We start from the raw sequence: 17592 nt of genomic DNA on the forward strand, positions 1-17592 counted from the left end.
GTGAAAATATTCACACACACCCCTTTTTGTTTAAAAAAAACAAACCTTGATTTTGCCATTTTATATAATTTTACTGTCCCACTGTATATAATAGGACTTGAGCATCCACGGTTTGGGGTAGCCACAGGAAGTCTTGGAACCAAATTCCAGTGGCTTGACAGTATTAAAAAAAAATCCACTGCTCTGAGATTATGGAATGGCCTGCCGGAGGAGATCCATCATATTACCACCTTAGACAGCTTTAAAAAGGCTGTCAAGACCTCTTCCGGCAGGCCTTTCCTGAATAGTATAATTGGCCACACACTGAACACGAGTACCTCTTCGAATACTTTGTACCCACTCGCACACCGCCCATTTTAATTGGATTATTTTAATGTGTAATTGTTTAATTGTTGTTTTATGGGAGGGAGAGAAATGGGGATATTGGAATTTTGTATGAAATTTTAATCTGCAAACCTCCTCAATGTCTTTGACAGAGGGGTGAGGTATAAATAAAGATATATTTATTTATTATTGTGAGTTTGAGCCCAGGGTTCCAAGGTTGACTCAGCCTTCCATCCTTTCGTAGGTCAGTAAAATGAGTACCCAACTTGTTGGGAAAATTAGCTTACAGATAGTAAACTGCTTAGAGAGTGCTGAGTTCACTGATAAGTGGTATAGAAATGTAAATGCTATTGGTATTGCTATTTTTGATAGTTTAGAAATACTTTTTTATGTGTAAATGCCTCCAATTTGCTTTATTCCTCTTGAATTGTACATTGTAGTTTGGGTTTTTAAACTCTGTTTATACATGCATCCTGTGTTTACTATATATGCTGTCATTCGCTAGACATAGCAAGAGAAGCCATGACTTAATGTGAAAAAAAATGATAATGCTGGGAAAAATTGAAGGCATTAGAAAAGGGGAAAGATGCATTACAGATGGATTGATGCAGTCAAGGAATCCACAGCCTGGAATTTGTAGGACCAGAGCACAGCTGTTAATAACAGGGTTTCTGGGAAGGCTCCCATTCATAGAGCCTCCATACATTGAAACTGACTTGACAGCACATAACAATAATATATGCATACTGAAATGGTCATTATAATTCACACCAAGTTGATTGCCCTGTAATATTGGAGAAATGTACCTAAATGAATGTACAATTGCAAATTAAAAGGTGTGTGTGTGCAAATGCACACTTTGGAAATATACATTATAAATTTGTATAGGAGGGCTAGGCTTTTGATGAATTTTACTGATCTTTCAATTATTACTATTTTAATTGATGTGCTTTTAAACTTTTTGTTTGCTTACATGCTTGCATTTAACTATTTTTATGTTCTTAGTTATTTTGGGCCCCAGTGCTTTCTTTGTGGCCAGAGACAAAAGTACAATATGAATAATAATAATAAAAAAAAGTACAGTAGGTTCTTGGAATTAGCTTGGTATTTTGATTCCAGGACTTCTTGTGGATATCAAAATCTGTGGATGTTCAAATCCCATTATATTCAATGGCATAGTAAAATGGTATCCCTTATATAAAATGGCAAAAACATGGTTTGTTTTTCTGGGTCAAGCATTGATGGTTGAATCTGTGTATACAGAATCCATGGATATGAAGTGACCGGGCTAGGGGGGGATTGTATTTTGTGAAATTTTTGAAAAACATATTCAGGATATAGATTTAAATCTAATCTTCTGGCACCTTCAACTAATAAATTATCTGTGTTTCCTCCTGTTTCTTTGGACGAACTCTCTAAGCTGCTGAATTCTTCCAAACCTGAAACCTGTTCTCTTGGTCCAATTCCCTCTCGCCTTCTAATCTCTATAGCCCCTTTTTTCCTCCCCTCACTTCTCTTTGTCTTTAATCTCTCTCTTTCTACTGGCTCCTCTCCTTTGGACTTTCCTCAATTCTGAAAAAAATCTTCTCTTGACCCTTCTTCGTCCAGCTATTGTCCAATTTCTCTTCTTCTTTTTCTTTCTAATGTTTTGGAATGGATCGTTTATTCTTGCTGTCTTGAGTTTCTCGGAGCCAACTCCATTCTAGATCCCTTTCAGTCTGGTTTTCGCCCGCAGCATTTTACAGAGACAGCCCTCACAAAGATCCCTAATGATCTTTTCCGGGCCAAGGCAAATGGCCTTTACTCTGTTCTTATTCTCCTCAATTTGTCTGTGGCCTTCGACACCATGGATCACTGTCTTTTAGTTGATATACCTTCTGACCTCGGGTTCTCAAACTCTGTTCTTGATTGGTTTAAATCTTATTTGTCAGATAGATCTTTTGCAGTGGTCACGGGTGGTCAGACTTCGTTCTCTGTTCCCTTATCTGTTGGAGTTCCTCAGGGCTCTATTTTGGGTCCTCTACTGTTCTCTCTCTACACATTGTCCCTAGGAAAACTTATCAGCTCTTTTAGTTTTTCCTATCATCTATACGCCGATGACACTCAGCTGTATCTTTCCACTCCTGACCTTTTTCCAGGGCTTGAACAGCAAATTTCACCTTGTCTCACAGCTGTTTCACAGTGGATGCGCCATCAGCGTTTGAAGCTCAACATGTCTAAGACGGAGCTTCTTATCTTTCCACCTAAGTAAACCCTTCATTACTCCTTTTCTGTTTCTGTTGATGACATTTCTATTTGACCAGTCCAGGAGGCCTGTAGTCTTGGTGTCACTTTTGATTCTTCTTTGTCTTTCACCCCCCACATTCAGGCAACAGCCAAAGCCTGTAGATTCTTTCTTTACAACCTTGGCAAAATCTGTCCATTTCTCTCAACCTCCACTGTCTGTGGTCCATGCCCTGGTAGTCTCCTGACTAGATTACTGCAACTTCCTTCTGGCAAGGCTTCCTCTGTCTCATCTTTGTCCTTTAATTTCCATTCAGCATTCAGTGGCATGTATCATTCCATCCACATACCGCTTTGACCATGTTTCTTCTTTATTATTATCCCTGCACTGGCTCCCCTTTCCCTTCCATATCCAGTATAAGCTTCTCTTCTTAACTTTTAAAGCTCTGCATGGACTGGCCCCTCTTTATTTATCTGATCTTCTTTCTCCTTACATTCCCACTTGTACCCTCTGTTCTAGTAGTCAAGGTCTGCTGTCCCAGCCTAGGATCTTCACTGCCCCGTCCCAGATTCATCCCTTTTCACTTGCTGCCCCCTCACTCATGGAACCTTCTTTTCCCATGAACATGGCTGATCACTTCTTTGACCACTTTTAAATCTGAGTTAAAGACCACCCTGTTCAGGGAAGTGTTCCCAGGCACTGTGTGATTAATTATGTGATATTTGATTAGATAGTGGATGTTGATGTTTTAATTGTTGCCCGCTTTTTAACTAATTCTATTTTATATTGTTACTTATTGTTTATATGTATTTTATAGATTGTACGTATGCCATTGGCAGGTTTTATTCTATGTTCTAAGGTACTGTTTCACTTAACCCTGGTCCCTGGTGGCGCAGTGGTTAAATGCCTGTACTGCAGCCATTCACTCAAAACCACAAGGTTGCGAGTTCAAGACCAGCAAAAGGGCCCAAGCTCGACTCAGGCTTGCATCCTTCCGAGGTCGCTAAAATGAGTACCCAGACTTGCTAATTAGCTTACTTGCTGTTCACCGCTATGATCTTTGGAATAGCGGTATATAAATAAAACAAATTATTATTATTATTATTTACATTTTTATATTTTTATTGATTTGATTATTTGTATGTAAAGTGCTGTGTACATTTACAGTGCTATAGAAATAAACTATAATAATAGTAATAATAATAATATAACACATATATAGATTTTTTTAAAAAAACCAAACACCTTAAATTAATATAAAAACCATACTGCAGTTCCTTTACCACCTGTCCATCAAACCATTTTCTTCTCCACCTGAGCATGTGTTTCTTCTGGACTATATTATGAATATACTTAAATCCAAGCACTGTAAAGTAAGTGACTGAACATCTGTGGGAATCAATTGTCTCAAGTATTTTAGTTTAAGAGTTTGGGGGATAAGAGTGACAATCTAACATTCCCTCATTTGAAAAGAGAGCTGCAAAAAAAAAATTAATATTTTCACAATATGACCAACTGTATTATCTTTGAAAGATAAAGCTACTATGAGGTGGTGGGAGGACAAAACAGCAGGGCATAAAGATGCTAGTAGCCACACAAAAAAGATTTTCTTGGTTTACTCCTTATAACCTTTGCCAGTGAAAGGAATGCTGGTTGTTGTTGATACCTGCTGGTTCTTTGTTATACCATGTAACTTTTGCTAGATGTAAACTGCTTTGTCTCCCTCCCTGCCCTTTTACATGTGTGCCTTACAATGTTATTTAGACAATCACCTATTTGTTTTGCATGTTACATCTAACTTTGATTTCTCCTAGTTAATGGAAAATGTGACTCATAAATGCTGCAGAACAAATAAATAAATAAATAAATGGCGGGGTTCCAAAGCTCCAGGCAGTGGCTCTTAATGATCATTCTCCAAAAATGGACTTGGTGCTCCTGTAGTTATAAATAGATCTCTCTAGCATGCACAAGGCTTTAAAACTTGATGGAAAATGTTGCAGCTTGTTTCCTCCTTTTACACTATAGTTAAGACAATACAATCCTATATATGCCTCCTTCAGAGTTAGCCCTATCAAATTCAACTAGATGTCTAGACAAGTATGTATAGAATTGCAAATTTAGTCATTTGTGCCTGGAACTCAGTCTACGTCAATTGAAGTAATCTGAAAAAACAGGAGGAAAGTGGGAGAAGGACATTTTTAAAGTGGCTGAAAAAGTGGGGTGATAGAGTATAAGATAACACTATGATAATCTTTACTGGTGAAAAAAGAGTTAGCAGGGGAAGCATTCCGGACTTTTAGCTGATAGTTCTGGCATCCCTTTGCAGCAACTTATAGAATAGTGACCTTGTCAACTAAATGTATCTATACTATCCCTTGGCTGACAATCCAGTTCTCCAAGACTGGCTGAGCTAGATTTCACTCTCCCTCCCTGGGGCAAGGCCTGTGGAATATCACTCCTTAAGGGTTGCATAGTGAAGAAGCAAACAAAGGCATGCCCAAGTGGCCCATCTTTTGTCCCAAAAAGCAAATTACCATCCCCACCCACCCCACACTGCCAACTTTTCACAGCCTTGAACTCCAAGCTAAAGTGAGACAATCAAGTAAGGTTTCTTAATGCAAATTAACATTTTCTACATCACTGGACAGCTGTTAATGTTCGGAAATGATGCTAAAAAGAACTCTAAAACCTATCTGCCTGATAGCACAGGTCACGCTCATGACAAAATATCAAATTTCTGAGGTAATGGCATTGCACATAGTGGATGCTACAACATTAAATGTCTTGCTGTGGAAGATACCCATTTATGCAAAACTTTGTATAATCCAATAAAACAGCTATATCCCAGACTGCATAAATATTGTATACTAATTTGTACAGTGCATCTCTTTATGTTTTCATATTGGTGTTCGGCGCTTGGCAGTTTTTCGATCCAAGCAGTTTATAAATACAGTATTTTCTGGAGTATAAGACTATTTTTTAACCCAGGAAAATCTTCTCAAAAGTCAGGGGTTGTCTTATACGCCAGATGTCATCTTACAGGGCAGGTGCTGAAACATCTGAGCCAGACTGGAAAATCTGCGGTCGCCACATATGGTAAGGGGAGCTCAAAAACATCCGCAGCCACATCCCCTCCATATGAGGCAACCATATGAAAGCAGCAAGGACGGCGCTGTACAAGTACGGTAGAAGAAAATCTTGGAGACAGGGAGGGCTGGGCAGGCAGGGAGAGCTGTCCAATCCAAGCAGGCTTTGTATACAACAAGTTTTCCTGTTAAGTACCTGCATGTCATAAGCATTTGAATTAAAATTACCATATTGAAATCAAATCTGAAGTTTTTTAAAAAAATTATTTGGAAGAGGGGTAGTCTTACATGGCGAGTATATCCCAAACTCTATATTTTAACTGGAAAAATTGGGGGTCGTCTTATACGCCCAGTCGTCTTATACGCCGAAAAATACGGTATTTGTAAATAAAAGATAAACAATATATGGGTTCCAAGGCAACTCACCCCTGACAATATGTTTGGTTTCATTTCCAGTATAGATTTTTTGAGCATCCATATATAAAGAGTATTGTATTATAATCCCATTTGGTGTTTTTGGTGGAGCCCAACTCAGGAACAAAGATGTAGGGAATGAAATAGCTGCGGGTGGCTGGACATTTTGTGGCGCTATGGAAAGAAATGGAAAGAAACTTTATAATGCAAATACAGGCTTACATTCAAACAAGTACAGACACTGAAAACTAAAACATGTCAGATTACTTGCACATTTATGTATTAAATTTGTATCCCATCACATATGTTTTAATGCTTTTCAATATTTCAAAATAAAATTAAAATATATTTAAAATGTATTTTTAAAATATCTATTCTACACCTTCCATTTTGACAAATATATAAAGTCAAGAAATAAATAATACAATATGCTGATATAAAATCCTACTGAAGTACCCGCATACTCATTTTTGTACAAAATACCTATTTGCAGATTCAGAAGTTCATAGAAGACGGAAAAGGGAGGAACCCAGCACCACTCAACTCCACATGTCATTGGAACAAACATGTCCACAACTTCTATTAGTAACATCAGGTGGATTTGGGTACCAAGCAACTTGCCTGCCAACTGACAGAACCTGTCTCCCCAACCCATCGCTTGAGAGAACTGTGGAGTGACACAGACGAAAACTGGGATACATGTCACCAAGTGGTCAAGATATTTGACATTGTTAATAAGGAAGAATACACAAGCTAGGTGAGATGGCAGCATTCTACTATTACCTGAGCCAACTGGGAAACACAAGATTATCCCCTTCCTCTATTCTCCTGCCCCCCTCAAGTTGAGGGCAAACTGCTTTTGCACTTTGAAAGTTTATAACACTTGAAATAAGGAAAGCAAAGGGGAGAATTTGGAGGAGGAAAGAGAAACTGGGACTTTTTAAAAGCAGCTGGAAAGATAAGACATCAGAGGATTAATTGGTATTGCACCTGCCAAACTCAGACAGTTGGAGAGCATGTACTTTCCAAAATTGCGATAAGGCAGATTGACAAGACAACAACAGAAGAAATAGATCAAAAAGTGAACCAGATGATGGTGATAAAGAAAAACATTTCAGGAACAACAAGAACAGGTGCCAGGAAGAAACAGTGAGGAAAATTAGAGTTGATTAAGCACAGCCACCTAAATGGAGTACCTTTAAGTGCTCCACAGGCATACTGGAGAGAAGATTGTTGAAATCTGGTCCAAATGGGAAGTCATGATGAATGCCCAGCAATGCAGAATATGAACCTGTGTCCTGCCTCTTCCATGAATAATCACCAAGCAGCTAGTGAGGCAGGGGTGGGCTGGAAGATGGTAGCTGCTGCTCCTCCCTACAGACCTGCAAGTGGAGACCCAGGTACATCTGGGGATCTGTTATTTAAAGGAGTAACATGGAAGGTCTTGCATGGACTGGGGAAGGGCATTTTCAACTTTGAAGAAAACTTGTTAATAGCTCTTTCTAAAGCCACTGAACTCCAGCCCCCTCAGTGCTGTTGATGTCCTCTACATTCTATCATTGTTGTAAGCTGTGGATCTGAGCAGACAGTCTGATCATTCATGAGCCATTTGTGTAGCATCAGCCAATATTGGTTGGCAATGTGCATGCTAAATGATGAATGATTCAATGGGGAAATGCTGAAAGCTGGAGGGTATGATTGTTGTCAGTCTTCTGTATCATCAATGTATTGTTGCTATGCATGCAACATGAGCATCCCAGAATAGAAACTGCTTACATTGACTTTGTGTCCAATCCTTCTGAGGGATAAAACACAAGTTCCCCATGGCTTTCTTTGATTTTTGTGAAGGAAAAAAAATCATTATATACAATACAGTGCATCTGCATAAATGAGATGATTTTCAGAATCAACTATAGAATGCCTGTTTTGATTATTGCATACATTCTGAAGAGATAAATAAGAGCTAAATGTTTTACAAGAAATCCCCCCCAAAATTATCATATTCAACAAAGTACATGATAATACCAGAGTTTCATATTTATGTATTTACAATTTATTTTTGTTTTTCAAAGGCATCCAGAAATAATCTGATTTAATTGACAAATGGTAGTGGAGCATTAACTTATCAATTCACTAAAGGAACAATGACTGCATTTAGAAGAATATAGGAGATCCTAACTGGATTTAAGGATTTGGAATGGGACTTAGTAACAGCATCTACAGCAGTCCCACTGCAAATGTATCCAAAGGATGCATGTCAAAATGATGTTCTGGGACTAAATGCCATGAGTAGTATATGAGAACAGAATTATATAAACAATGGATATACACTATAAAAACCACATCATGATGGAAGTGAAGGACCCATATGCAATGACACTTTCTTGCTTTCACACCTTGGTGCTGTAACAAAACCTGAAATGCAGGAAAAGGGGTTCCGAAAAACACAACAGTCTTGTTCCAATACAGGCCTCATATTCCAAGTACAGTCAGCCCTCCACATTTTCAGGTTTCAGATTTGCTATTTTGACTATTCATTACTTTGTAGCTACTGCTTAACCTCTTCACCTCCCCTCCTACTCACCTTTACTCCCAGCTAGCCAAAACCAACTCCATACATTCCCCTGCTTTGCCAAACTTTGCATTTTCTTCATTCCCAAAGACCTTCCCTTTGAATGTGATGTTTGCAGCCAGCCCTGGGAGGATCCAACTTCTCCCCCATCCTCCTCCCTTTTTTTCTCCAAGCCAGATAAAAGCAACACTGTACCTTCCCTTTAGGGTGATGGCTGCAAACAGTGGATTCAGAGTGGAATGATGTTGGAAATGAAGCAAATGCAAAATCTGTCAAATTGGGGAAGATACATTGCTGCTTTTGTCTGGCCGGGAGGAGAAGAAGGAAGAGTAGGAGAGAAGGTGGATCCTTTGCAGCCATGGCTGCTAACGTCACTCTTTATCATTCATGTGGGGGGGAGGCTATTCACAGTTTTTCCAATTTTACAGGGGTCTTTGGCCCCTGACAGCCACAAATGTGGAGGGGTGACTGCAGTGTTCCTACTAAACCCAAACCTAGAAATCCTAATTTCAGCCTTGACTACCCACAACCTGTCATGTCTGTCTCAGTGTTTTGTCAGTAACTGAGTATATCAATCTTTAGCTACTAGAACTCTCTGAACTTCACCCTTAAAACATATAGTCTACTCTCTTTCCAGTTGTTACAATATACAGTGGACCCTTGTTATACGCTGGGGTTTGGTTCCAAGATCCCCCGTGTATAACAAAATCCGTGTATGCTCAAGTCCCATTAAATATAATGACGTATCAAATGGTGTCCCTTATAAAAAATGGAAAATCACGGTTTGATATTTGAAATTTATACTTTTTTTTAATATTTTCAAACTGTGTATGCTTGAATACGTGTATAAAAAAATCCATGTATAAGAAGGGCTGACTGTAGTTCCTACATGAAGCTAGCAGACATTAAAAAAGTTATCCATCTTGCAAAGATAATTAAGAAAGAACAGAAGAGATTATCAGACAAGGGGAAATCGGGGAAGAAAATGGCATACTCAAGGCAAAGTCACGTGATCGTGTTGAAAATTTTCAGACGACATCACACTTATCCAGGACTTAACCCATGAAGATCCAGGAATGCTCCAGCAACAAACCATTCCCAAGACTTCCCCATGAATGGTTTGTTGCAGAAGCATTCCTGGATTTTCCTGGGTTAAGTCCTGGATAAGCATGATGTGTCTGAAAATCTTCAGCATGATCGTGTGACTTTGTCAGGAGTATGACCTTTACTCCCTGCTTCCCCCCTCCTGTCTGATAATCTCCTTAGCTTGTACATTGTCATCTTGTGCCATGGACACTAAACCCTCCAGGAAAGAGAACATTTCTCAGCAAGAAATGGACATAGAGGGTGATCTGATGACTTCCCTTGAGTGTCACTTCTTTCAGACTAATAGAAATATGTATATCAGCCAATGGCACTGGTTTTGCTTTATAGTCAGTGTAAATTATAGAGAGGATTGCTCTCTTACTTTTCTTAGACTCATGAAGTTGGAAGGGACTGCAAGAAAAATCTCACTCAGCTCCCTGCCATGCAAGAATATAAAGCACTCCTGAGAACTAGTCATCAAAAAACTTGTTTAAAGACTCAAATTTAGGAGATTATACAACCTTTCAAGGTAGTCCGTTCCACTGTTAAACAACTCCTAATATCAGGAAGTTCTTCCTAATGTTTAGCCAGAGTCTCTTTTATTGTCATTTGAACCCACTAGTTCATGTCTTACTTTCTGGAGCAGCAGAAAATAAGCTTCCTCCTTCTAAATAACATTTTTATTCTTTTATTGTAAAATCTAATGTAAAGTTTTTATTGTAAAGGTTTTTTTTATCTGTGAGCCACCTTGGGACCCTCTCTGAGAGAAAAGCAGGATATAAAATACATCCATCCATTCATACATACATACATACATAGCTATCATGTCACTTCTCAATCTTATCTTCTCCAGGCTAAACATACACAGTGCCCTAAGCTGTCCCTGTAAGGCCTAGTCGCCAGACTTTTTACCAGCTTGGTTGCCCTGCTCTAGGCACATTACAGTTTACCAATATCCTGCTTTATACTGTGGTACCCGGAATTGGACACCATGGCGGGATACAGACTGCCCAAAAAGGGTGGTCTGCCGGCGCCTTGTTTTGCTGCATGAGGGAGCCGCAGCGGACAAACCACATGGCTTCCTCGTGCTGCAAAAAGAACCCGCAAAAAGTGGGTTCTTCTTGCGGCGTGATTGTGACACCACAGTGTGCCAATGGTGCACTCGCGGTGTCACAATGACACCAGAATGTGCGGGCTTTAAGCTTCCATCGCATCAAAATGGCAGTGCCCATGTGTACAGGGTGCCGTCATTTTGACACCCTTGGGGTGAAGCACGTATGGGCGGTGTGCCCTTGGCCAACCCCTAGCACGTGACAAGGGCACACTATAGGCTGGTCTGTATAGCACCCATGTTCCAGGGGATATCTGAGCAAATCAAAATAAAGTGGTACCATTACTTCCCACAATATAAACATTATAGTCCTTTTGGTACAGCCTAAAATTGCATTGGCTTTTTTGAGTGATGCTTCACATTGATTCTAATACCTTAAAATCAAGGGCTAGATCTTTTTCACATGTTCTGCTGTCAAGCCAGGTATCACTGATTCTGTATTTGTACATTTATTTATTTTTCTGCCTAATGTTGTTCCTCACATTTATCTCTAATTAAAGAGTCACTGTGATCCTGTTGGTACAATTTAAAATTGCACTGGCTTTTTTGGCTGATGTGTCACACTGCTTGGGAAACATTTGCAGTTGTTGCCATGGTTCCATAATTGTAAACATGAATTTCAATCCTTGGGATATCTTACGTCTTGCTTATGACATAATAAATACTGACAGGATGCTAGTCATTATTTCCCTATGTGAGCCAACATGAGTTTTAAGATCCTAAATGGAAGTCTTTACTCAGCCTCACCACTATCAGAGAGATGACTAGTGAGGACATGTGAGACAACCTTCTCGGCAGCTACTCCCACGTTATGGAATTAATGCAGTTTGACACTACTTGAATTGTCATGGTGTCATCCTGTGGAATCGTGGGATTTGTAATTTGTTGTAGCATCTGAGCTTTCTGATAGAGAATGCTAAATATCTCACAAAACTACAGATCCCGGGATTCTATAATATTTAGTGATGGCAGTTAAAGCAGTATCAAACTGCATTAATTCTGCAGTGTAAATATAGCTAAGTTGGGCCCTTTTCTATTCTCTTTCTACTGGCAGGTAAAGATCTACCAAGTCCCTCAACTGTTATCTGACCATTAGAAAAGTTTTAATTTAAGGAAATTTAAGGAAATTAACCATGCTATCAGGTCTTTAACTACTGATGTTCGACAAGTCAAAGCTAAAGTTAAAATACTGGAAAAAAAGAATCAGGAACTGGAAGAGAAACTTAAAGAAGAGGTTGCTAAAAGAAAAGACAATCAAGATGAAAGGATAATTTGGGAACAGAAATGGCGTGAGAGATGTTTGAAAATAAGGGGACTTCCGGAAGTAGAAAATGAAAACACCTTTGAGACTATGATTGATATTCTGGCAAAATTTCTAGATAAAGACAAAGCGATTATGGAATTTGAACTGGACAAGGCTTTTCGCGTGAACTCATGGGTGGCTAAACAGAAAAAATTGCCGAGGGATATTGTGGCTTATTTTGTCCGAACCCAAATGAAAGAACAAGTCTTACAACGGCACTTTGAGGCCAAATTAATCGTGGATGGAGTGGAGCTGCAACTTTTAAAGGACATACCAAATAATGTGCTAAGGAAGAGAAAAGAATATGTATTCTTAACACGGATATTACGGGAGAATAATGTGCGTTATAGATGGGAAGCTCCGGAAGGCATCTCGTTCCGCTACAGACAAAGGAGAGTGAGACTTACTAATACACATGAAGCACAAGAATTTTTAGAAGAATTCTTAAAAGACTTAGACCAAGATGAAGGAGATGGAACAAGGGGAAACGGACAGCTTAACATAAGAACAGAAGGGGGAAATGACTGTCAGGAGAAACAAAAGGACAAAAGAGTAGTCAAAGACGCAGAAGAAGAAGAGAGTAATGAAGAGATGGATTCAGAATCTAGTCTTCAAAAGTTAGAGGAAAGGGTATTAGTAGATGAATAACACAATTAAATATTTATCCTGGAACATAAAGAGATTAAACAATCCCTGTAAGAGGAAAAAAAATAAATCATCATTTAGGAAAACTAAAACTAGACGTGTTATGTCTCCAGGAAACACGAATCAAGAATACTGAAATTAGATATTTAAAATGCAGAAAGTTAGGTAGGGAATTTGTAGCAGCAGGAGAGAAAAGGAAAAAAGGAGTAGTACTTTATGTAAACGAAAGGTTAGAAACAAAAGAAATCTTTAAGGATATAAAAGGCCATTACATTGGGGTAGAGATTAAATGTAATTTGGAGAAAATTCTAGTGGTTGGGGTATACTCACCGAATGAAAACAAGGAAAATTTTTATAGAGACCTGAAAGAAGAAATGTTACATTGTGAATATGAAAAGATTGTGATGTTGGGGGATTGGAATGGGGTCGTAGACCCGAGGATTGATAGGAAAAGTATTAAAATCAACAGGAAAAAATCAGGGTAAATTACCAAAATCCTTTTTTCAAATGAAAGATATGTTGGTTCTTTTGGATATTTGGCGTTTAAAATTAGGGGACTCAAGGGATTATACATATTATTCTGAGTATCACAAATCATGGTCCCGAATTGATATGTTCTTTATCTCATCTGTTTTGGCTCCTAAAGTTCATAAAGTAGACTCACTCCCAAAAATACTATCGGATCACAATCCAATAATCATGGAAATGAATTTTGGTAAAAAAGAATACAATTGGAGACTAAACGAAAATATGTTGAAAGATGAAAAAATACTAGAACAAGCTCAAAAAAATTTGGAACTATTTTTCAAAGAAAATTTAGATAAAGAGATAGAAGATCGGATGGTATGGGATACCTCGAAAGCGGTGATGAGAGGGTTTTTCATACAAAAAAATGCAGAAAGGAATAAAAAAAGGAGATCCAAAATGAATAAAGTATTGCAAGAATTAAAAGAGAAGGAACAAGCAATAAAAAGGAACCCAGAAAATCAAGTAATCAGAGAGGAAATACAGATTTTACAAAAACAATTAAATTTGATATTGATGGATGAACTGGAAAAGAAAATCAAATATACAAGACAAAAATATTTCGAATCAGCAAACAAATGTGGAAAATGGCTATCTTGGAAGCTAAGGAAGGAAAAAGGAAAGAAAGTGATAACAGATTTAAATGCGAAAGGGAAAAAATATACAAAACAAGGACAAATTAAAAAAATATTTCAAAATTATTTTGCTGATCTTTTTGCAGGGGAAAAATTGATAATAAAGAATTGGAAAATTTTTTAGAAAGGGAAGGGATTAACCCGATTAAAAAAGAACAACAGGATAGGATCAATAAGGAAATATCAACACAAGAAATTATAGATGCAATTAAAAGCTTAAAATCAAACAAAACCCCAGGCCCGGACGGCTTTACAGCGATGTATTATCAAAAATTAATCTCTAAATTCACGGTCCCCCTACAAAGAGTTATGAACAAGATATTAGATGGAAAATTACTGGATACTTGGAACTCGTCATTTATAACACTGATCCCCAAACAAGACAAGCAATTGGATGATCCCAAAAATTATAGACCAGTCACTCTACTAAACGTAGATTACAAAATCTTTACAACAATATTAGCATCAAGACTAAAAGGAATTTTAAGCAATTGGATAGATAGGGATCAATGTGGTTTTTTACTGAAAAGACAAATTAAAGATAATATAAGAACTATTATAAATGTGATTGAGTATTGTGAAAAGAGACCAGACAAACAAGTAGCTGTAATATTCTTAGATGCCCAAAAAGCATTCGATAATTTAAACTGGGAATTTATGTTTGCTGTATTAAAGAAAATGGAATTAGGCGAAAAATATACAAAATGGATAAGAGAAATTTATAAAGAACAAAAGTCAAAATTGTTGATTAATGGAGAAACGACCAAAGATATTAAGATCAGTAAAGGTACGAGGCAGGGCTGCCCCTTATCCCCTCTCCTCTTCATCACTGCTCTAGAAATACTAAATAATAAAATTAGGCGCAACAGGAAAATTGAAGGTATAAAAATAAGAAACTTTGAATATAAAATATTAGCATATGCGGATGATTTGGCAATTATATTATCCAAATCAGTAGAAGATATAGTATACTTAGTTAAAACAATAGAGGAATATGGGAAGCATGCAGGCCTGAAACTGAATAGGGAAAAGTCAACTATTTTACCTCTCAACATGAATCAAAAAGACTGTGAAAAGATTAAAACCCTCTCTAAATTTGAAATCAAAAATAAAGTAAAGTATCTGGGAATAAATATTACAAGAAAAAATTCAGATCTATTCAAAAACAATTACACACCGTTATGGAATGATATAAAGAAAGATTTAAAGAGTTGGGGGGGGGGGGTCTTCAAATTTCTTGGTTGGGGAAAATTGCAGCAATCCAAATGTGTGTTACCCCCAAATTATTATTTTTATTTCAAAACCTCCCAATCATAAATAACGATAAACCTTTTAAAGAGTGGGATAAAGAACTATCCAAATTTATATGGAATAAAAAGAAAGCAAGAATTAAATTCAAAGTACTACAGGATAACAAGGAGAATGGGGGGGGGGGTAGGAATGCCTAATTACAAACTATATTATCACGCATGCTGTCTAGCTTGGATTAGAGATTGGGTACAAATTAAAAATGAAAAAATTCTACAATTGGAAGGATTCGATAATGTAGTAGGTTGGCATAGATATTTATTATATGACCAAATTAGGATAAATAAAAATTTCAACAATCACTTTTTAAGGAGATCCCTATTAAGAGTTTGGCAAAAATATAAACCCCTTTTCATAACCAAAATCCCTGTGTGGGCCTCGATAAATGAGGCCTTTTTCAGGAGAGAAAGGATGAAGAATACGGAATGGGTAAGGTATAAGGACTTGTTGAAATTGGAAAAAGAAACCTATAAAATTAAAACAATGGAAGAACTGATAGAAGAAGGATTCAGCGTTAACTGGTTCTTATACAGACAAATAATAGAAAGATTTAAATTAGACATTAAAGAACACCAAATAGAAAAAGAAGAATCAGTATTTGGACACTTAATGACCGAAGATACGGAACATATTATTGCCAAACTATACAAATTATTATTAAAAAGAGAGATGGAAGAAGAAACAGTTAAACAATATATGATAAGATGGGCACAGGATTTAAAAACACCAATATTATTGGAAGAATGGGAAAGAAATTGGAAAATTAGGCTGAAGTATACATTAAGTATGGATGTGAAAGAAAACTATTTAAAAATGCAGTACAGGTGGTATTTAACCCCGGAAATATTGGGTAAGATGGGCAAACATAATAAAAAGGATTGTTGGAACTGTAAATGTAAGAAAGCAAATTATATACACATGTGGTGGGAAGGTAAGAAAATTAAAAACTTCTGGAGCCAAATTCATAAGGAGATAGAAAATATATTAAATACAAAAATTAAATTTGAACCAAAATTCTTTTTATTGGGTATGACAGAAAATAAAAAACTAGAAAAAGACTATGGGAAAATTATATTTTATATGATAACCGCCGCAAGAATGACGATAGCAAGAAAATGGAAGAGGAAAGATGATCTGCAGATAAAAGATTGGTATATGAAAATATTTGATATGATAGAATCTGATAGGCTTACAAATTTATTGAGAAATGGAGAAGAATCTAGGTGGGAAGGCATATGGGCACCTATCATAGAACATTGTAAAGAGCAAATAAAGAAAACACCGAAACAGAACTCAGAAAGTAAAATATGCTAGGAGTTAAAAATCAGTTCGCTGTATTTTATGTAACACAGTGTTCAATAATAATGACAGAAGAGTCATAAGTAACATCAAGAAGAAATTACCATAGATACATAAAGGAAACAGTAACAACAAGGAAATGTAGGGGTGTAAAGTATGGGGGAAAAATTGGAATAAAGAAAGGATTCAAATATAGGAAAAATGATGAGTATAAGGGGGTTATTAAGTATCGTATTAACTTACAATTATATAGAGAAATTATATTGGATACTCTTTGATAAAGCAGGAAGTAACATGTAACATGTAAGGTATAGTTTGAACAAATGTAACAAGTAAGGGAAAAGAGTAATAGAGAAAGTTCATAAAAATCAGTTGTCTTCAACTTGAAGGAATGGAAGGGATTTTAAATGTTTGTTGTTGTTTAAGTTTAGTTTAGTGTGTAGGGCACTAGGTGTAGGGATATTAATATATATTTTGTTTTTGGTTTTGTTTATGTATTGTCTAACTTTACTGTTTGTGTATTATGTGTATTTGAAAGTATTTTTTCTGTTTTTGTTTCTTTGGTTTTTTTAAGTAATAAAATAAAAAAAATTAAAAAAAAGTTTTTTTTAATTGGAATGGTCTGTGTGTATATCATTATTACCTTTGAACTCATGTTTTTAATACATTTTATCCATTTGATTTATAATTTTTGTATTATCTGCTGCTTTAACTGTATTTGATTTTAACTCATATTGTGAGCTTCTTTGGGTCCAATACTGTGAAAAGGTGAGGTATAAATTCATTAAATAAAACAATTAGAAACCTATCCTGTTTTTTCTTTGTCCACTCTATAAATCAGGGGATTGTGCAGCCCTCCAGATGGTGGACTGAAACAGATATTAAGAGATACTCCCACCTAAAAGCAGCTGGAGGACAATTGCTCCTGATAGAGAAAAAAGGAGAGACGAACCCCAATTGTTTGGAGCATACAGTTTACATTTCTGTGTCAAATACGTATCTAGGATAAAAAGACACAATGACCTAAAATGGTTGATAATGTAATAAACTGAATGTAGGA

General features: G+C 36.8%; 1 protein-coding gene across 1 annotated transcript in view; it reads right to left on the reverse strand.

Annotated features, from left to right (window-relative positions):
* The window catches only part of USH2A (usherin), a 665032-nt gene that overhangs the window by 356455 nt on the left and 290985 nt on the right, over window positions 1-17592 (reverse strand). Inside the window, exon 31 of the mRNA XM_089528326.1 lies at window positions 6061-6222. Within this exon, the coding sequence (XP_089384452.1) occupies window positions 6061-6222 (162 nt within the window). The remainder of the gene's footprint in view (window positions 1-6060; window positions 6223-17592) is intronic.

The sequence above is a fragment of the Sceloporus occidentalis genome, unplaced genomic scaffold (genome assembly GCF_023333645.1).
Source record: "Sceloporus occidentalis isolate IW3139 unplaced genomic scaffold, rSceOcc1.0.p SCAF_6, whole genome shotgun sequence".
Taxonomy (NCBI): domain Eukaryota; kingdom Metazoa; phylum Chordata; class Lepidosauria; order Squamata; family Phrynosomatidae; genus Sceloporus; species Sceloporus occidentalis.